The 21,401-nt window shown below is 50.0% G+C and overlaps 1 protein-coding gene across 1 annotated transcript in view; it reads left to right on the top strand.

The window, feature by feature from the left end:
• The first annotated feature begins 8,138 nt into the window (after positions 1 to 8,138).
• LOC147663181 (solute carrier family 15 member 4-like) overlaps positions 8,139 to 21,401 on the top strand; it is a 316,719-nt gene continuing 303,456 nt past the window's right edge. The window contains exon 1 of the mRNA XM_086950612.1: positions 8,139 to 9,895. Within this exon, the coding sequence (XP_086806738.1) occupies positions 9,299 to 9,895 (597 nt within the window). The 5' untranslated portion in view covers positions 8,139 to 9,298. The remainder of the gene's footprint in view (positions 9,896 to 21,401) is intronic.

Genomic DNA, 21,401 nt, shown 5'->3' with positions numbered 1-21,401 from the left:
CAGGCAGTTGAAAACAGGGCAAGGCTAGCCAAGCAGGGGCTAGTACTGGTAATAATTAAATGATGCCCGGTGGCTGCACCGGCGACAGTCCCTCTGTACAGTAGTCTCTGGCTGAGTCCTTGGACGGGATACCTCACATGTCATCCACACTTTTAATTGCGCTGCGCAACGCACGTGACTGACAATGGCACTGGTTACAGGTCACCATAGCTGCCAAGTTTTCAGATTACTATGTGTGACATTTTCATAACTTCAGTGGAATTATGAGTGACATTTCCACAAATATGAGTAACACTTTTTCACAAGTAAAATCAGGGAATGAAGACGAGGAAAACACAAATAGCAGAAATAACACCCATCTGAGCAATGAGAGAGTCTTAACTTAGCTGCTGCAAAGTACTAGAAATAGAAGGGCATTAACGAAGTGCCCTTCACGACTAGGCCACCCTAACAGGGTGTGTGAGGCCCCAACAAACTCCTACCCTGAAGCAAATGGTCCTCGGCCCAGCACCGGCGTAGCCAGCGGCCGAGAGGAATAGCCTTCATAGCTGCCAAGGTTTCAGATCGCCATGTGGGACATTTTCATACTTCTGTGTAATTATGAGTGACATTCAACGACTACGAGTGACATTTTTCAAGAGCAAAATAAAGCAACAAAGTGTATGGAAAGAAATATTAGAAATGACACTTGAGCAATGAGAAGCTTTAAAGAGATCTTGAAACTGCCACAAAAACACCTGGAATGGAATGGCACTAATAGGCTCTCCTCGAAAAGGCCTCTATACACTTGCACAATCTCTACACATCCTACATTTTACGCCTGCTCCACTGCACCTGCTTGCACTACTATGGATAAATCACAATGCCTGACCATGTTTGTCTCTATACACTATACATTAAAGCTGACAATTGAATCCAAACTCTTCCTTTTCATAGGGAAATACCAAATTACACCTCTCCAAAGAGACATCACTCTAACCAGGTAGATACCCCTTTTGGCCTGGCGACTTACCCACTGATGGGAAATGTTGGATGCTACACTGTGTTAGAAAAAAAGAAACTGATATAAACCGACAGATCGGAAGAGCATGATGGAGTGATAGAGGGAGATAGAGCGATAATAGGGAGGGGGGGGGGGGGCGAGCAAAAGCGTGAACATGAACAGAAAACTGTAGAGGGTATGAGACAGAGAAATAAACACAAATGGATGCTGGGAGTGCCAGATAGAGTGGGGGAAGAAAGCGAAGGTTGATAGAGAAAACGATAAGAGAAGCACACTACAAGATAGTGAGGCCATAAAAGAGCCTGTCACAGTACATATGTTATCAGAGAAAGTGAGACTTGAGAGATACGGGTGGAAAAGGACAGATTCTTGAGGGAGGGCGGGGCAGTGAAAGAATCAACCGATTAGAAGCAGGGATAGCAAATCATACGGGTCAACAATTATCATGCACAATAGGCTCGCCGCCTAGTCTTATTTATTGCGGACGACTCGACATTGTGTTCATATGTTGTGTGGACTGCCCTAATTTTTCATCTTATCATTCCCTCCATGGAAACGTTATTTTCTACAGTTAGCTCGAATTGTCCACATGCACCTTACGAACACTGTCTCTTTTGTTAGGCATGAAACTCGGGAACTTGAATCCACACGTCTTTGCTGTATCCGCCTCCCTCCCCCCTCCAATCCTCCATGGCTCCACCACCAGGTCACTGCCCTTAAATGTCGGTGCAACTGTTGCAACATCTAGCATCTCTCACCTTAAGGGGTTGCAGAGGGATGCTGGAGTTAGGGACCTACAGTTGCGCACGGACAGGCCCAGCTCTGTGACAGCTTCAGTCAGGGGGAGCGAGGCAGCGACGGATCCAGGCCTTCACAGAGGTGCAAGGATTCCTCCAGACCATGGGCGAGGTTACAAGCTCATGCACTGCACTCTGCCCACAGCACCTACTCGGATGGGAGGAGGGGGTGCTGCTTTACACCAAAGACCGGAGGGAGATTGGAAGCAGAGGCTGCAGGCGCTGCTTCCCCTCCCTCCCACCCAAAGATCTGATTGACAGACTCCTCCTTCTTCTGGGCTCACCCCGAGGCGTCCAGAGTTCATTGTGCTCTCATTAGATGCTGCCGGAAACAACGGAGCGCAGTAGAGCCTCAGAGGGGCCCGGGGCCCGGACGTGTGCACCAACCCTTCCCATTGCTAATCAATGCTAAGGTGCAGGTGCTCTTTTCCCCCCAACATGGCTGCCACTGGCCTCTGCTACTGCAGCATGGTCTTTTTAGTCACACTCTAGTTGCCAGGAGCTGGCTGGAACCCTTAAACATTGTTGCCATACCAGCCTGCCTTGCCTGCCCATAGCTAGACTAGGGAATCTCCTGGAACCTTCTAGAATAGGGGCGGAGTCTGTTTTGCCGCCTTAGAGGGTGGTTACCTGACCTGGGCATATATAAAGAAAGGAGGGAAAGTTTTTAGTCAGTTGGGGCATCACTGACCTGGGGGACCCTACGCAGGAGACGTAGGCTATAGGGCCTGTCAGGAACCTATACCACTGGGTGTGACAGGGTTTAGGCGCTGCCCACCTAGCTGTGTGAGGAACACTGAACTAGCCCACTGATCTGGCCCGGCGGGAGGGGAACCCAGGGACCACCTGCAGTGACCTGCTGAGGAATCCTGTCAGCAGCCTTCAACTCAACCCCCCCCCTTCTCAAGAAACCAAGAATCTGCTTCCACAAAAGGGCGCCAGAACCACCAAGCGCCAAGAAGAAACCTAACTGCCCACAGGACTACTGGGGATCAACCAGGTACAGGCTGTGCCATCTCGGCCCCCTCTGTCTGCACATGTGCCCCCCTGCGCTGTCTTGCCACTGTTGTGTGGATTGCCCTGTTTAGACTGCCTGAACTGCCTACCGTGCCCCTCAAGCGCTCTCCTGCTGTGCCCCCTGAGAAGCGCTGCAATTCGTGACCTGCTGACTGACCCAAGCGCCGGGAATCCCCCGGCGCTAGGCCCCTCGAGATCGCTGAGCCCCTGGCTCCCACGCAATGTCTGCCCCTTCACGCTGGAGCCTCCAACATGGACGGGCCCGAAGCGCTGCTGAACCCCGTGTGCGTGTGCCCCCACGGTGAAGCGCTGAGAGAGAGAGAAGCGCTGTGGTCCCTGGATGCCCCCGAGCAGTGCGCTGATCGTGCCTTACCGCCGCAGCCCCGTAGGGCGCTCGCGGCTGCCACCGCACTGCTGTCACCGCCGTGGGCCCGGATCCCTGGAGGGCCTTTCCGCAATTGCCAGCCGCAGTCCGTGCTAGGCCGCACTAGGCCCGACGAGGCCTGAAGCCATCATCCACCATCATGTGACGGGGGCGGCTTCACGGACTCCACCCCCGTCAAACGCCACGCAGCCATTGGTCCTGGCAGGCGCACCCCCATTATCTGCGCCCCTATTGGCCGCTGTGGCCAGGCCCTTCCTTTCCAGCCTTCCAATTGGTCCCCGGGCCGCGGACATCACAGGAGGCCCGGGAACCGGCAACATCACCGTCGGAGTGCTCCGGAAGAGTCTGAGAGCCCCTCCGATCTGTTACACCCTCGGGCCGACCCCTCCACCGGCGGGGGGCCCTGACTGGACTGCCTGTGCCCCGCAACCGGCTCCACCGCATCGCTGGGCCGAGTAGGACCTAACGGAGGGTCGGAGCCCTCCCCTGCAGCCCAACCTCCGCAAGGGGCCCTGGGAAGGCCCGAAGATTTCAGGTAAAGTTCCGGGGGGGGGGAAGGAGGCCCCGAAACCGTCCCTCCCCTCGGGAGAACTTGTGACTGGGCCCCGTTGGCCCCAATTAGCCCTCTAGTGACTGCGGGCCATACAGGTTAGCCCCTGGCTTGGGGGGAAATAGTACATTACAGGCTACTGCTAGGCCCTGATCGAAAACAAGTTTGCTCTGGCCTGATGAAATGTTTATACTGATAAAATGTTTATACCTGATGAGCTGGGGATTTTTGACTAAGGAAATCCTGTTTGAGAGCGCTAATACTACCCAGGGTAAATGAAATGTTTATTCCTGCCTGACGCAATGTTTTACTTTTACCTAATGAGATGTTGCCTGATCTTTGATGAAATGTCTTATACTCCTGCCTAATGCAGTGTTCCCTAAGTAACTTTAGCTACTCCATGAAATGTTTATTGCTGAGTAATGCAGAGTTTATTCTTCTAATGAAATAAGTTATTGCTACTGTGACTATTGATTTGCTCTAAATGATTTACGGAACTTGATCTTGATCTAGATAAAAGCTACTTGATTTGAATCAAACTTACTGGTGTGGTCTCAGTCATTATGTGCGCTCACTGGCTCAGTGGATGTGTGTGCTGTGTGGTCACTTTACACCTAAGCTTTCGGGTGCCTACCTGCTCGGGCCAAGCTCCTACAGTCAATAACTCATTAAACCTTAAATACATGTGTATCCATTGATTGAATTAAATAACATAATAAGTTGCAACTAGGCAGTGAAATGCCAAACAAACACAAACAATTAGAATGATTTGCTCTTTCTGGCCACACCTCTAACTCTGCCCACTGACCCAAGTCTCAGGGTATTCCCGCCCCCTGATCTCCGCCCACAGTACCCCTACTTTCCCCCCCCCCCACTTTGACCACTGGCACACAGGCACTGTGGAGAGTGAGTCCCTGCACTTTTCATGAGCACACAGGCACTGTGGAGAGTGAGTCCCTGCACTTCTGTTTCCATTTAAAGGACTACCCACGAGGTTAACTCTTTGGAATGAAAAAGGTAGTGCATGGGGATAAGGCGCTCGTACCAGCTTCATACCTCTGTTTCTGCTTCTTTTGCCTGCAGGGTTACGGTTGCAGCTTGCCCAGCAAGGGGGAGCTGATATGCCACCAGCTGACATGCCACGAGCATGCATGCAACCAGCCGACATGCCACAAGCATGCATGCAACCAGCTGACATGTCACAAGCATGCATGCAAGGAGCTGTCATGCCACGAACATGCATGCAAACAGCTGTCATGCCACGAGCATGCATGCAAGGATCTGACATGTCACAAGCATGCATGCAAACAGCTGTCATGCCACGAGCATGCATGCAAACAGCTGTCATGCCACGAGCATGCATGCAAGGAGCTGGCATGCAATCAGCTGACATGCCACGAGCATGCATGCTAGGCGCTGGCACGCAATCAGCTGACATGCCACGAGCATGCATGCAAGGAGCTGATATGCCACGAGCATGCATGCAAACAGCTGTTATGCCACAAGCATGCATGGAAGGAGCTGGCATGCAACCATCTGACATGCCACGAGCCTGCGTGCAAGAAGCTGGCATGCCACGAACATGCATGCAAGGATCTGACATGCCACAAGCATGCATGCAACCAGCTGACATGTCACAAGCATGCATGCAAGGAGCTGTCATGCCACGAACATGCATGCAAACAGCTGTCATGCCACGAGCATGCATGCAAACAGCTGTCATGCCACGAGCATGCATGCAAGGAGCTGGCATGCAATCAGCTGACATGCCACGAGCATGCATGCTAGGCGCTGGCACGCAATCAGCTGACATGCCACGAGCATGCATGCAAGGAGCTGAAAAGCCACGAGCATGCATGCAAACAGCTGTTATGCCACAAGCATGCATGGAAGGAGCTGACATATCAGGAGCATGCATGGAAGGAGCTGGCATGCAACCAGCTGACATGCCACAAGCCTGCGTGCAAGAAGCTGGCATGCCACGAACATGCATGCAAACAGCTGTCAAGCCACGAGCATGCATGCAAACAGCTGTCATGCCACGAGCATCTGTGCAAGGAGCTGGCATGTCAGGAGCATGCATGCAAGGAGCTGGCATGCCACGAGCATACATGCAAGGGTCTGACATGCCACGAGCATACATGCAAGGGTCTGACATGCCACGAGCATGCATGCAAACAGCTGTCATGCCACGAGCATGCATGCAAACAGCTGTCATGCCACGAGCATGCATGCAGGGAGCTGGCATGCCACGAACATGCATGCAAGGAGCTGGCATGGAACCAGCTGGCATGCCACGAGCATGCATGCAAACAGCTGTCATGCCACGAGCATGCATGCAAACAGCTGTCATGCCACGAGCATGCATGCAAGGAGCTGGCATGCTACGAACATGCATGCAAGGAGCTGGCATGCAATCAGCTGACATGCCACAAGCATGCATGCAAGGAGCTGGCATGCCACGAACATGCATGCAAGGAGCTGGCATGGAACCAGCTGCCATGCCACGAGCATGCATGCAAGGATCTGACATGCCACGAGCATGCATGCAAACAGCTGTCATGCCACGAGTATGCATGTAAGGAGCTGGCATGCAATCAGCTGACATGCCACAAGCGAGTCCCTGCACTTCTGTTTCCATTTAAAGGACTACCCACGAAGTTAACTCTTTGGAATGAAAAAGGTAGTGCATGCGGATAAGGCACTCGTGCCAGCTTCATACCTCTGTTTCTGCTTTTTTTGCCTGCAGGGTTAGGGTTGCAGCTCGCCCAGCAAGGGCGAGCTGATATGCCACCAGCTGACATGCCACGAGCATGCATGCAACCAGCCGACATGCCACGAGCATGCATGCAACCAGCTGACATGTCACAAGCATGCATGCAAGGAGCTGTCATGCCACGAACATGCATGCAAACAGCTTTCATGCCACGAGCATGCATGCAAGGATCTGACATGTCACAAGCATGCATGCAAACAGCTGTCACACGAGCATGCATGCAAACAGCTGTCATGCCACGAGCATGCATGCAAGGAGCTGGCATGCCACGAACATGCATGCAAGGAGCTGGCATGCAATCAGCTGACATGCCAAGAGCATGCATGCAAGGAGCTGACATGCCACGAGCATGCATGCAAACGGCTGTTATGCCACGACATGCATGGAAGGAGCTGGCATGTCAGGAGCATGCATGGAAGGAGCTGGCATGTCAGGAGCATGCATGGAAGGAGCTGGCATGCAACCAGCTGACATGCCACGAGCATGCATGCAAGGAGCTGACATGCCACAAACATGCATGCAAACAGCTGTTATGCCACGAGCATGCATGGAAGGAGCTGACATGCCACGAGCATGCATGCAAACAGCTGTTATGCCACGACATGCATGGAAGGAGCTGGCATGTCAGGAGCATGCATGGAAGGAGCTGGCATGTCAGGAGCATGCATGGAAGGAGCTGGCATGCAACCAGCTGACATGCCACGAGCATGCATGCAAGGAGCTGACATGCCACGAACATGCATGCAAACAGCTGTTATGCCACGAGCATGCATGAAAGGAGCTGGCATGTCAGGAGCATGTATGGAAGGAGCTGGCATGGAACCAGCTGGCATGGAACCAGCTGACATGCGACGAGCATGGATGCAGGAGCTGGCATGCCACCAGCTAACGTGCCACGCCCATGAATGCAAGGCGCTGCCATGCACTCCGCCCAGGGCGCGCTCTACCGGGCTCCTACAGTTCGTAAACTGCGCGCGTCGCACCACGTGCAGTTGTTGTGATAACATCTGATTGGAGGCTCTCAGGGAATGGACGGCCAAAGCAGCGAATCAGCTGTTCGAAGCGGCCCGCCCAGTGTCCGCCCTCAACCACGCCCTCGTCTATTCTCTAGTGAAAGAGTAGGCGGGCTCTCCGGGGCCAGTCACCGAGGTCGAAGCGTGATTGACAGAGGCGCTAGAACTAGAGGACGGGCTATGATGCCGAGGAGGCCTTGCGGACAGCGAGACGGGCGCCATGCTTAAGTGGAGTAAATACAGTGACTTACTGCGAAAGCTCGGTGAGAATCGCCAACTAGTAAGGAAGGTCTTTATTTCTTGTTGCAGACAGGAGCGATAGAGAACAGAATTCAGATGTTCACAGTGCGGAAATACTTTTCGCCGTTATGAGTTTTTATCGACTCTTTATGCCACACCTGAGGCAGAGTCCACTATTTCAACGTCGGGTACGTCTTGGCTCTCATCTGCCGGTTTCCTGCCGGTCCCCCCCCTGGCCCGTGCTCGCGCCGGGCTCCGCTCTAAAATGGCGGCGGCGGCCGCGCGCTCTCCCGCTTGCCCCGCCCCCGCGCTCCCAGCCGGCTCTGCCCTGCGAGAGGGTCAGGAAGGAGCGCTGCGCCGGCGGCCGGAGCAGGACGAGTGACCCACAGACAGAGACGCGGCTGCAGCTTCACCTGGACCCACACAGAGCGCCTCCCAGCCTCTAAGCGCCCTTCAGAGCCCGTCGAGTGACCCCTCCCGGAGACACTCCTGCCCAAGACCCCCGTCGGGGCTGACATCCATACAGGACCCCCGTCGGGGCTGACATCCATACAGGACCCCCCCTCCATGCCCCCCCTCCATGTCCCCTCAGATACTTAACCAGGACCCCCAGCTACTCAACAGCCCCTGTTGTGACCCCTCCCAGTGACACTCCTGCCCCAGCAACCCCCCCTTGAGTTGCTCCTCCCTACAGTCCCCACCTCTGACCCTTCAGCCCCTTTCAAAATCCTCCTTGTGACCCCCTCCCCAGAGCCTCCCTAGGGGCTGTCAGCCTTGCAGGACCCCCAGCTATTCAACAACCCCTCTTGTGGGCCCTCCCTGTGGCACTCAGACCCCCCCCCCCCCCACCCCCTTTAATACCCCAGAGCCTCCCTAGGGCTGTCCTCCTCACAGACTCTTTCCTAGCCCCTGTCCCTGGGGTCCTTTAACAGGACCTCGTGCGCCTCCTCACTGTGATTCCCCTTCCACAGACTCGCTCCTTTGGGCCTCTCTTCCTCAAAGACCTCTTAGCCCCCATCCCCCACCCCCTTCCAGTGATTCCCGTTCCTTGGAATTCTTCCTTAAGCCTTTTCTCTTCAAGCACCACTCCCTTATCACTTTTCTTGACCTTTGACCCCTCAGTCCTTCCTGTTTCTCCTTCCAAACCTTTGTTCTTATTATACCTGCACAGACCCCTCACCTCTGCTCCATATTCCTCCCCTCCATATTCCTCCCCTCGCTGAACACCTGATTTTGTGGCCATCTCATCCTAAGAAATCGCCCAGCTGTGCCCCCCACAGCCCTCAGATTTCTGTCTCCAATTTTCCAAGCAAAAACGTACCAATCCTTCCCTTTGAAGATTAGATTTGACATTGACAGTTTCTTACGCCCTGACCCCCACATTACCCTCTCTGCTACGCCCCACCTGTGACCACCTCTTCCTTTCCCCTTGGGTTCTCCTCCCTTCTCTTTTATACCTGTTTGTCCTTTTAGGTGACACATTTTACTTCCACTTGCACCACTCTCTACCTGCAGCCATGGACAATTCTTCGGACGAGCAGACCCCACTCCTGGGAAGTAAAAGTGGGCGCTCGGGCTCCTCTTGGAGAGGGCCCTCATCATCCTCAGGACCTGGCCTTGGCTTTTCGGGGCGCCGCATGGCCTGTGCCGCTGTGCTGTTAGCTGTTCTTCTAGAACGTACTGCTTTCTATGGCTTGACTGCCAATCTGGTGCTCTTTCTGAACATGTCTCCAAACTCATGGGAGGGGACCAAAGCTAGCCAAGCGCTGCTGCTCTTCATGGGCCTAACCTACTTGATGGCACCTCTTGGAGGCTGGATTGCTGATGCCCACTTCAGCCGTTTTTGGACAATTTTGTTCAGCATGGTATTCTATCTGGTTGGCATGCTAGCCTTTCCACTCATGGCCTCCCCCCAGACCCGCCTGATCTTCTGTGGGGATGTGCCCCTGAACACCATAGAGAACTGTTCCACTCCTAATGGTTCTTCAAACTATGTAAACTGCGAGGAGGTTGGGGGTGGCTACTGTGCCATCACTGCCTTTTTTGGACTGGCTATTGTGGGGCTTGGAGTGGGTGTCGTAAAGGCCAATATTACGGCTTTTGGTGCTGACCAGGTAAGAAACTGTACTCTTTCCTATGTGCATCTGCTTAGACCCAGTCGCTGTTCATGACACCATTTGAGCTGAAAGGTTTCATGTAGCTGCAATTTTACTATGTGTGTTCAAGTCTTTCTTTCATTGATTGTTTGAGATATGCTCCTGAAGGGCCAAACAGGTTTCCTGATACCACTTCAGGGCATCTTATTGCAGATACATTGTTCAAAATTCAGAATTTTAGCTGCAGTGTGATGTAAAGTACTTGGTATTGGTTAGTATGAAAAAGGAAAACGTTTTCAAATATAGGTTTGACAATTGCTTTAAATGAGACTTTTATCGATGCCTTGTATGGTAGGCAAGTTATGGCGGAGGACAAATAACTGTAACGGGCCAGTGTTTGGAGTCCAACTCAGTCACTTTATTTGGCCGCGTCTTGTGATCTTTCTCAGTATGTGAATGGTGTGAAACGAGCCAGAGGTCTAGCCTCAGTCCTGTGTGTGTTGTAACGTTTTCAAGGTAAGCTGGCTGTTCACTCAGGCATAGGCTGAGGTGCTTCTTAGCATAGGTGCATGTACGCCTTGGGTTCTCTTTCCAATGTCTTTGTCAAGTGAACTCTTGCTAACAGAGACTCCGTGTGCTGATCTGAGATGCATTGTCTGTATGGAATCCTGCTCCTACGTAGATTGGACCCATGTTTCAACACGGTATCCATTGTTAGATTTTAATTAGATCCTGTCTTTTACCTGTAAGCAGCTTTTTCTTCTTAATCTACTTCGTCTTTGGTCCCTTCTCCCTATTGCGGTGTCATAGCAGTACCAAAGAGGACCTTAGGTTTGGTCGAACCTGACCTCTTCTACCTATGCCAAGTTAGACTTCTCTTCCTATCTGCATCTTGTAGTAGCTACAAGGCTACAAGTTCTAGTACTTTTCAAGACTCCTATTAAACACGGAGAGTTCTAACGTCGCAACAGAGGAGCGTGGAGTGATCATCGATATAAGGGACAGCCCTGTGCGTGACCATGAACCATCTCTCTGCTTTAAATGTTTTTTTGCCATATTCATACTGTTAGACTCTAGCACCTTGCACTTTCTCTGTGGGCAAGACCCAGACTGGAGTCTTCACACTCTTAGTTGGAAGGCCTCTGTGATCCGTGCTTTAAAATCAAAGTAATAGCCAGGTTTGTATATTTTAGCCTTGCTAATGGGTCTTCCAGTTCTTTGGCCCTTTTTCTGACTTCACATTTTTGTACCCCTCGTTATTAACATTGTTAGTGACTTTAGAAAGTCGTGAATTCAATAAATCCATTGAAGGTGGGGGATTCCAGCTCTTAGCTAACCTGTGCCACTAAACTTTCATTCGACCCTTTGTGCTTAAAATCACAAAAATGCTTATTTCTTTAATCACATGGGTCACCATGGCGTTGCAGTCTTTCTCGGTCTGGTCTGACCAGAATGACTACCAAGCCTTTATAAGTTTCACATCCATAATCTGAAACTACATTTACTTGTGTGTGTGTGTGTGTGGGGGGGGGGGTAACCATTTGTCTCGGTGTTAAGAAAGCAGAAGTAAAACTGGCCTGTGGCAGTCGCTGCAGACACTTTTAACACTTTTAACTTTGGTATAAAAGCTGGCAGGCATACATATTTTACTAGGAATCTTTCAAGCTAAATGTGTTTTCCCCTCAATGTTTGATTCCTTTGTTCTGCTCTGTCCACTTGATTTTGGAAGGAAGTTGCTTGATCAGTGAATATCTTGGGCAAAGGCGAGGAGGGTCGGGTACAGATAGCATCACTGTGTGTCTTTTATAACTTTGGAAATGGGGCAACTATATCCATCTCTCTTTTGAACATTTTAAAATGCTGTTTAGGCTGACACGTTCCCGACGTAGTAGTGCTTGATTTAAACTGGTGTTATTCAGAGGTTTCCTTGTGACTGTTTAAATATAGTTTTTATGCTTCTCTATTAAGATGTGAATCCTCATATTATCTGCCCATGGTTTGAGCGAGAACAGGCAAAGTCCATTGATGGTTTGTATATTTACAACAAGGGGTGGTGAGGGACAGAGTCTCTGAATTAAGCAGAAAGCTCTCACCCAGTCAAGAGATCAGGGCTAGATCCAACACCGTTTTTTAGGTCACTGCACCATCCCAGTTTCAGAACCTGGCTGTATGCAAATTAGTCTGTTCCTTTCCCAGTGCATGATGGGAACAGGGCAAACCAAACTACAAAAGCCAATTCTTACACTGGGAAGGAAACAAGCTCCCGGGGACCGGTTTCTGGCATTACAGCCGTCTTCGGCCCGGTTTGCTTGAATCCTGATGGTGCAATGAGCAAGGGTCTCACATCTGAGAATACCCTTCCACGCTTAGGGTGGACAAAAATATTTACAACAAGGGGTGGTGAGGGACAGAGTCTCTGAATTAAGCAGAAAGCTCTCACCCAGTCAAGAGATCAGGGCTAGATCCAACACCGTTTTTTAGCTCACTGCACCATCCCAGTTTCAGAACCTGGCTGTATGCAAATTAGTCTGTTCCTGTCCCAGTGCATGATGGGAACAGGGCAAACCAAACTACAAAAGCCAATTCTTACACTGGGAAGGAAACAAGCTCCCGGGGACCGGTTTCTGGCATTACAGCCGTCTTCGGCCCGGTTTGCTTGAATCCTGATGGTGCAATGAGCAAGGGTCTCACATCTGAGAATACCCTTCCACGCTTAGGGTGGACAAAAATATTTACAACAAGGGGTGGTGAGGGACAGAGTCTCTGAATTAAGCAGAAAGCTCTCACCCAGTCAAGAGATCAGGGCTAGATCCAACACCGTTTTTTAGCTCACTGCACCATCCCAGTTTCAGAACCTGGCTGTATGCAAATTAGTCTGTTCCTGTCCCAGTGCATGATGGGAACAGGGCAAACCAAACTACAAAAGCCAATTCTTACACTGGGAAGGAAACAAGCTCCCGGGGACCGGTTTCTGGCATTACAGCCGTCTTCGGCCCGGTTTGCTTGAATCCTGATGGTGCAATGAGCAATCTCAAGCTAATCTGCACCTTATATATATGTAACTCTGACCACTAGTATCTGTAGTAGACGTTTGTACTTACTACCATTCGTATGCGATTTTAGAACTTACCTGTGAATTTGCAACTTGTAGACATGTAACTCTAACCACTAGTATCCATAGTAGACTTTTGTACTTACTAACATTCTTATGTGAATTTAAAGTTTTTATGTTTGTATGTTTTAAGTAACTCATGTACTCCGAAGTCCAGATGGGAGACGGCTCAACGTGAACGAAGGAAATTTCAACCTCGACTGGCTTAAAACAATGGTGTGTATTGGACCCACTCCTTTAGGTGTCGCCCTGGCGATTACAGCGCGAAGCGCTGTCTCGCCGCGAGACCTATAGTCACCGGCTATGCTTTCAAGGAGACAGGAGATGGGCACGCGCAGCATGCCGGAATTGGATCAGGCCGCGCACGTGAACACGCACTCCGATTCCGACATGCTGTTCACAGTCTCAATGGATCAGGACGCGCGCACGCACACACACACACACAGACACACGCGCGTGCACACGCACACACACACACACAGATACACGCGCACACACACACGCACACATCTCCTCCCCCCCCACTCACCAGGCTCTTTCCGTGTGTCCCTCTCTCCCTCGGCAGCGGGTCAGTCTCGGCAGCAGGAGGGGCTCTCTACGAGCACGGGAGCCCCGCTAGCTCACACGCTCACACCGAAGCCAGGCAGTGTAGGTTCTGTGTTACCGGAGTACAGATCTGATAGTTAAAGTCGGTGCCTATCAGTGCGAGACAGTGCTGCTGTTTGAAAACCGAGACTGCTATGCTTTGTGTGTAACGCTCTCTTCTGTCTACAGAAATCTCTTGTGAGGTCACTGGGACTTCAGAGACAGCTCTGCTATCTACATCTAAAGTCGGAATATTCTGACCCCCTTTAGGGGGACACGAGTCCCTTTCTCACTGCACCATCAGGATTCAAGCAAGCCGGGCCGACGACGGCTGAAATGCCAGAAACCGGTCCCCGGTAGCTTGTCTCCTTTCTGGTGAAGAATTGGCTTGCTAGTTTAGTCTGCCCTGTTCCCATGATGCACTGGGCCAGGGACAGACTGATTTGCATATAGCCAGGTTCTGAACTGGGATGGTGTAGTGATATAAATAACGGTGATGGATCAAGCCTTGATCTTTGGACTGGGTAAGAGTGGTCTGCTTAATTCAGACACTCTGTTCATCACCACCCCCTTTTCTGAATCGTTTTTGGCCACTATAGGTGTGGCAGGGTATACTCAGACATGAGTCCCTTTCTCACTGCACCATCAGGATTCAAGCAAGCCGGGCCGAAGAAGGCTGAAATGCCAGAAACCGGTCCCCGGTAGCTTGTCTCCTTTCTGGTGAAGAATTGTCTTGGTAGTTTAGTCTGCCCTGTTCCCATGATGCACTGGGCCAGGGACAGACTGATTTGCATATAGCCAGGTTCTGAGCTGGGATGGGGCAGTGAGATAAATAACGGTGATGGATCAAGCCCTGATCTTTGGACTGGGTAAGAGTGGTCTGCTTAATTCAGACACTCTGTTCATCACCACCCCCTTTTCTGAATTGTTTTTGGCCACTATAGGTGTGGCAGGGTATACTCAGACATGAGTCCCTTTCTCACTGCTCCATCAGGATTCAAGCAAGCCGGGCCGAAGAAGGCTGAAATGCCAGAAACCGGTCCCCGGTAGCTTGTCTCCTTTCTGGTGAAGAATTGGCTTGGTAGTTTAGTCTGCCCTGTTCCCATGATGCACTGGGCCAGGGACAGACTGATTTGCATATAGCCAGGTTCTGAGCTGGGATGGGGCAGTGAGATAAATAACGGTGATGGATCAAGCCCTGATCTTTGGACTGGGTAAGAGTGGTCTGCTTAATTCAGACACTCTGTTCATCACCACCCCCTTTTCTGAATTGTTTTTGGTCACTATAGGTGTGGCAGGGTATACTCAGACATGAGTCCCTTTCTCACTGCTCCATCAGGATTCAAGCAAGCCGGGCCGAAGAAGGCTGAAATGCCAGAAACCGGTCCCCGGTAGCTTGTCTCCTTTCTGGTGAAGAATTGGCTTGGTAGTTTAGTCTGCCCTGTTCCCATGATGCACTGGGCCAGGGACAGACTGATTTGCATATAGCCAGGTTCTGAGCTGGGATGGGGCAGTGAGATAAATAACGGTGATGGATCAAGCCCTGATCTTTGGACTGGGTAAGAGTGGTCTGCTTAATTCAGACACTCTGTTCATCACCACCCCCTTTTCTGAATTGTTTTTGGCCACCATAGGTGTGGCAGGGTATACTCAGACATGAGTCCCTTTCTCACTGCTCCATCAGGATTCAAGCAAGCCGGGCTGAAGAAGGCTGAAATGCCAGAAACCGGTCCCCGGTAGCTTGTCTCCTTTCTGGTGAAGAATTGGCTTGGTAGTTTAGTCTGCCCTGTTCCCATGATGCACTGGGCCAGGGACAGACTGATTTGCATATAGCCAGGTTCTGAGCTGGGATGGAGCAGTGAGATAAATAACGGTGATGGATCAAGCCCTGATCTTTGGACTGGGTAAGAGTGGTCTGCTTAATTCAGACACTCTGTTCATCACCACCCCCTTTTCTGCATTGATGGTTTGTGACAAGCGGATACATCTTTTTCTGTACAGAAAGATCCCTTTTAAGGAAAATGTGACAGAAATGATATTATTCAACAAAAAATATGAAATTGTAACCTGTGCTTCAGTCAAGAAGCTGGGTCAAAATCTTCCACATTCAAAATTCTCATTTTGCTCGAAGTGTTTTTCAGGGTGAACGATATTCTTAACTTTGGAAATCACAGCACATGTAGGTGACTGGTTGCCACTCAGTCCCTTGGCGGTGGTCTTGCTAAGGCTATGGAATTCCCCCACCAGCCATCGTGTCTTTTAAAGCTGTGTTAAAAAACTCTGGTTACGTCACATTAAAAATTCTGATTGCTTCTTGTTTTTGCCAATTTTGGATAGTGTTATAATTATCCTCCCCTAAATTACGAATTAGGTTATAAAATTCCTTTCAATTCGACAGCATAGAATAAGATTTGTAACATTTTAAATTAAACAAGTTCATAATTTAATTTGTAAATAGGCAAGTTGGGAGTTTCAAACCATTTTAGCAGCGCCTACCTGGAAATTTAGAAAGACTAATACTTCAAAGTAATCCGCTACATTCTACTGAAAAAGAAAATTGTATATTTGTGACAACACTCAAAGCCTATAGAAACATCCTGGATCTGAATGCAACAAATATCTGCCAATGACATGTTGTGTTTCAGGAAAAGAAATTACTTTAGATGCAACTCATGACATCTCAGGCCATTTGTGCGCAAGAAGCACAATACACTTGTCCAGCATTCATCTCAGAGACCTGTGTTTACACCTTCAATGCCAATTTCGAATCTGGCTGTAAAGTACTTGCTATATGGAACTTAAACTCAGTTTGTTTTGCCACTGATTGGCAACTTCTTTTCATTTTAACCTCGGTTGTGTCCGCCAGCTTTGAATCGAGACGGAATCAATATTTTCCTTCTTTATCTGTCTCTCTTGGGATCCAATCGTGAGTTGAGTATCTCCAGCCAAATGAACAGCCCCAGTTCCTTGGCTTCTACTTGTAAGTGAGGTTCTGCAGTATGTTTTGAACTTGTTCTAAGGTATTTGGGGATCAGTTTAAGCTATATGTTTAAGCTTGGTGACCTTTCGAAGAGTAAATCAGACCAAACTTTATCTGTGTTTGGATTTAGTTTATCGCAGTTTGTTCGTATTTTATATAGCGTAAACAAGACCTATACCAGGGACTGAGTGCGTTACAATTATTCGTGAACATTTGCATTCATGATAATTACGCAGGCGATAATAATGAACAATTGATGACTATATTATCTGGCAGCAGAAAAGAAGACAACAGTGCATTTAGAAAAAAGTACTTGCTTCATTTTAGACCTTATATACTTGTACAATGAAAATCCCTTGGGAATTATGAACTGACGTTTGCAATGCAGTGAAGTTGAATTATATACACAATGTGGGCCCACGGTGTAAGCCTACAAAGGTCATTTTTTTGTTTCCTTATTATGTGTTTTTTCCGACATTATCAGGATGTACCTGTTATGAGAACATTTCCAGTAGCTGCTTTTAATACGTTGTTATAGACAAGTGGTGGCATTAGTTCTTCTGCCTCTGTCCTGGCAGCTGCCTTCTGCTGAGACTGAGGGACCCACTCCTTCACAAACTCACCCATTGGAGGAAGGAGACCCAGCAGCGATTGCAGCTTTGAAGATGTCTTTTCTGAAAGCAGAAGGGCTCCTCACCCCTGCTCTGCTCACTGCGTCTCTCAGTATTGATTGGGTAAGTCTGACCAGCAGGGAAAGACCGACAGGGCCACTAAGGATGGCGCCCAGACTTTGACCCCTCCTGTAAGTGTTGGAGGCTTGGACCAGCTAGTTCACAGCCGTGCCACATCCAGAGAGAGACGTGACAAGGATGGATTTGGGAACCAGTGGGACACATAGCGCCGCAAGTCAGCATAAAGGCCATTGGGACAAGAGTTGCAGTGCTGTGAGCTGTTGTGCTCTGTCCATGTGGGGTTGGAGGGGAGGCGGGCTTACGATTAAAGGAGCCATTGGCTTCTGGCCAGAGAGCAGACAGCACTGATTATCCCTTCGTGCTGTGCACCCCTAGACCTGGATCCTGTCCCCTCATAGAGATCACACGCACTGGTCCTAGCCAGACCCACATATTGTATGCAAAGACTGTTCATGCACAAGGATATTGCAGGTCGACTAGAAATGTTGTGTCCTCCTGAAAGCTCTCTGCCTGTGGCTTCATGCCTCATGCATGTTGCACTACCCTCACTACCCTGTATGATATTTTCACGTGCTTTTGTGGTTCCTTCAATAATACTCTATGCTTTACTAAGCACATCCCATGGTACTCCACCACCAGTTGTGATTTCAAATCAAACTGGGGGAACATCCTGCCTGTTCATCATTCCCTGCTCTTTTGTTGAGCCCTGGTTATCCTGTTACTTAAATGGAGTTTCTCAAGTGTTGGCAGTAAATAGAGACCAAGACTCATCACCAGGAAGCAGCAGGGTGTTGTCACGTGGTCCTCAAAGAGTTCTGCTTCAGTTAAGTGAAGGTCCGAAGGTATTGGTCTATTCAACGGTGGTAACCTGAAACTATGTACTTAAGTGTTCGTGGGAAGGCCGTAGAGTGACCTTACTGATCTCGATGACTGATAGCAACGACAAGTCCAACTGTTGTGGAAAGGTCTGCTGATGCTACAGAGGGAGGAGCCAGTGTATGCAGAGAACTAGAACAACATGATCCTAATTTAAATACATGCATTGCTCCGCTTATAAGCCATACAAAAAATCTTGGTAAAAACAGATAATATAGAAAAAAAGGCTCATAGTTAGAATTAAAACAAAAATGTGAATAAAAAACATGATTACCATTGGTGCGAATGTGGAGCCAATCGCAGATTGCGAGGAGTGTCGTCCCGGTGGATCTTCAGGGTGCTCACTGTGTTGCCAGCCATGCAGCCTATAAACAAGTAGCCTCAGGCTAGTACATAGCGTGCGTGTCAGGCCTGTCGCATAGCAGTCGCCCCTGCGTTGTTGTAAGCCTTATACCGGGATAGTACCCATCATCACCTGTGTCGCAAGGAAGTGCCCAATTGTGTCAGTTCAACACATATTAATTACAGTCTCGGTTACTTTGGTTGATATTGTATTGATTCCATTTTTATTGTATAAACACTTACAGAAGTGCTCCCAATCTTAATCTTAGCGACCAGATGTGTCTCAAATCAAAGAATTGAATTGACTGCCAAGTGGCCGATTGATAATGGATGGGCAGTCTCTGCCAGATATTTTGTTTACATACAATGAGCTTACAGTCCGCCCCTTGCATACCACTGGCTGGCAGCTTAATCCCTCTCATTTGCCTGCTTCTATATGGTCTGCGCTTGCCGGCGACACTATTTTTGTTCTTGCACACAATTTTACTTCTTGGTGGTCTGAGTGTAAAGAATAAACTAACCTAGAGGACAGGCAGAGAAAGAGAGCAACTCACTGTTAGGATGGGAACCCTCACTCACCTAAAGGTGACATGCTTTATCATTGGGCTCCCTCCTCGTACTAGGACCGCAAGGTACCCAGCGTGGGCAGCGACTCCCCAATGACCAAAGGGGAAGAGCGGAGGTGTTTTGTTTCAAGATGCGCAATGATGATGTACCAAAGTGAGGGGCAGAGTGCAAACATATTGTAGAGTGTAAAAAAAACTATGTTGTGGTGGGCAAAAATTGCCCTTTATTCTGGTGCCCCCTTTGGATAAAGTTAAAACTTATGAGTGGGCAGAGAGTAATAGGGCTACCCTATCTTATGTGGTCAACATGTTTCTGACAAAAAAGACTCAATAAAGTTCAAGGGCATTAGGACCAAAAGATATGTCACTCTGCTATTATGTTTGAAAAAAAATAAAAATTCAGTACCAGCCATACATTAGACATGGCAGCTATCAGCATGCCCCCATCCCAGCAGTAGGGTCCACCTAGGCATGGTAGCTATCATTGTGGCCCCATCCCAGCGGTAGGGTCCACTTAGACATGGTAGCTATCAGCCTGGCCCCATCCCCAGCAGTAGGGTCCACCTAGATATGGTAGCTATCAGCGTGGGCCCCATCCCAGCGATAGGGACCGCCTAGACATGGTAGTTATCAGCGTGGCCCCATCCCCGCGGTAGGGTCCACCTTGACATGGTAGCTATCAGCGTGGCCCCATCCCAGCAGTAGGGTCCACCTAGACATGGTAGCTATCAGCATGGCACTATCCCAACGGTAGGGTTCCACCTTGACATGGTAGCTATCAGCGTGGCCCCATCCCAGCGGTAGGGTCCACTTTGACATAGTAGCTTTCAGCGTGGCCCCATCCCAGCGGTAGGGTCCACCTTGACATGGTAGCAATCAGCGTGGCCCCATCCCAGCGGTAGGGTCCACCTAGAAATGGTAGCTATCCGCGTGGCCCCATCCCAGCTGTAGGGTCCACCTTGACATGGTAGCTATCAGCATTGCCCCATCCCAGCGGTAGAGCCCACCTTGACATGGTAGCTATCAGCGTGGCCCCATCTCAGCGGTACGGTCCACTTAGACATGGTAGCTATCAGCGTGGCCCCATCCTAGTGGTAGGGTCTACTTTGACATGGTAGCTATGAGCCTGGCCCCATCCCCAGCAGTAGGTCCACCTTGACATGGTAGCTTTCAGCGTGTCCCCATCCCAGCGGTAGGGTCCACCTTGACATGGTAGCTATCAGCGTGGCCACATCCCAGCGGTAGGGTCCACATAGACATGGTAGCTATCAGCGTGGCCCCATCCCAGCCGTAGGGTCCACTTAGACATGGTAGCTATCCGTGTGGGCCCATCCCAGTGGTAGGGTCCACTTTGACATGGTAGCTATCAGCCTGGCCCCATCCCCAGCAGTAGGTCCACCTTGACATGGTAGCTTTCAGCGTGGCCCCATCCCAGCGGTAGGGTCCACCTTGACATGGTAGCTATCAGCGTGGCCACATCCCAGCGGTAGGGTCCACCTTGACATGGTAGCTTTCAGCGTGGCCCCATCCCAGCCGTAGGGTCCACCTTGACATGGTAGCTATCGGTGTGGTTCCATCCCAGCTGTAGGGTCTACCTTGACATGGTAGCTATCAGCATGGCCCCATCTCAGCGGTAGGGTCCACCTTGACATGGTAGCTATCAGCGTGGCCCCATCCCAGCGCCCAGCTGTAGGGTCCACCTAAACACCTGAGCTTGTTTAAAAACTACGCTCTCCGTCATCAGTCTCCACCCATATTGCAAAGCTTCTCACTTTCTGTGTGTCATTCTGTGCGTGGGGCTGGCGGGCTGGTACTTTTTTTGTCTGCGTAACCTCCTCCTGGAGCATGGCCCACGTACTTGTGTCCATCCACTGCTTTTCTTCTGGGGCTACTTTTTTCTTTATCTTTGAGTCTTCGAATCCTGTTATTTTGGGTAAATCACGTATTAATCCCGTGCCTAAAATAAAAACATGTTATATGTAACCTGTGCCCAGGAAAAGCGCTGCTTCTGGTCTGCTTTGTAATTAGTGCTTCAAACAACTTTATGTAGAAGAGGTCCGTGCCTTTCTAGCGCCTCGAAGGCCCTGAGTGATAAATGTAAATTGATACTTGTATAGCGCACTACTCACCCGCAAGGGTCTCAAGGCGCTCGTACGAATACCGCTGTGGAACCCATCCTGGCTTTCCCTGTGAGGCGTCCACTCCTGGGCACCCCCAAGGTGGAAGCCAGGCATCCTTAGCGTTGTGGGGGCCGTTGTGGAGATGAAGCAAGCTATTGCCCAGAGTTGCAGAGTGGGACTCCATGATTGGAATAGGCACCGAGGCGAGAATGATGTGGTCCGTGGAATTTTTGAGCCCAAGACCCGCCGAG

This window comes from Lissotriton vulgaris, unplaced genomic scaffold (genome assembly GCF_964263255.1).
Source record: "Lissotriton vulgaris unplaced genomic scaffold, aLisVul1.2 SCAFFOLD_976, whole genome shotgun sequence".
In the NCBI taxonomy this organism is placed as follows: Eukaryota; Metazoa; Chordata; class Amphibia; order Caudata; family Salamandridae; genus Lissotriton; species Lissotriton vulgaris.
This window is presented reverse-complemented; position numbering and strand designations above follow the sequence as displayed.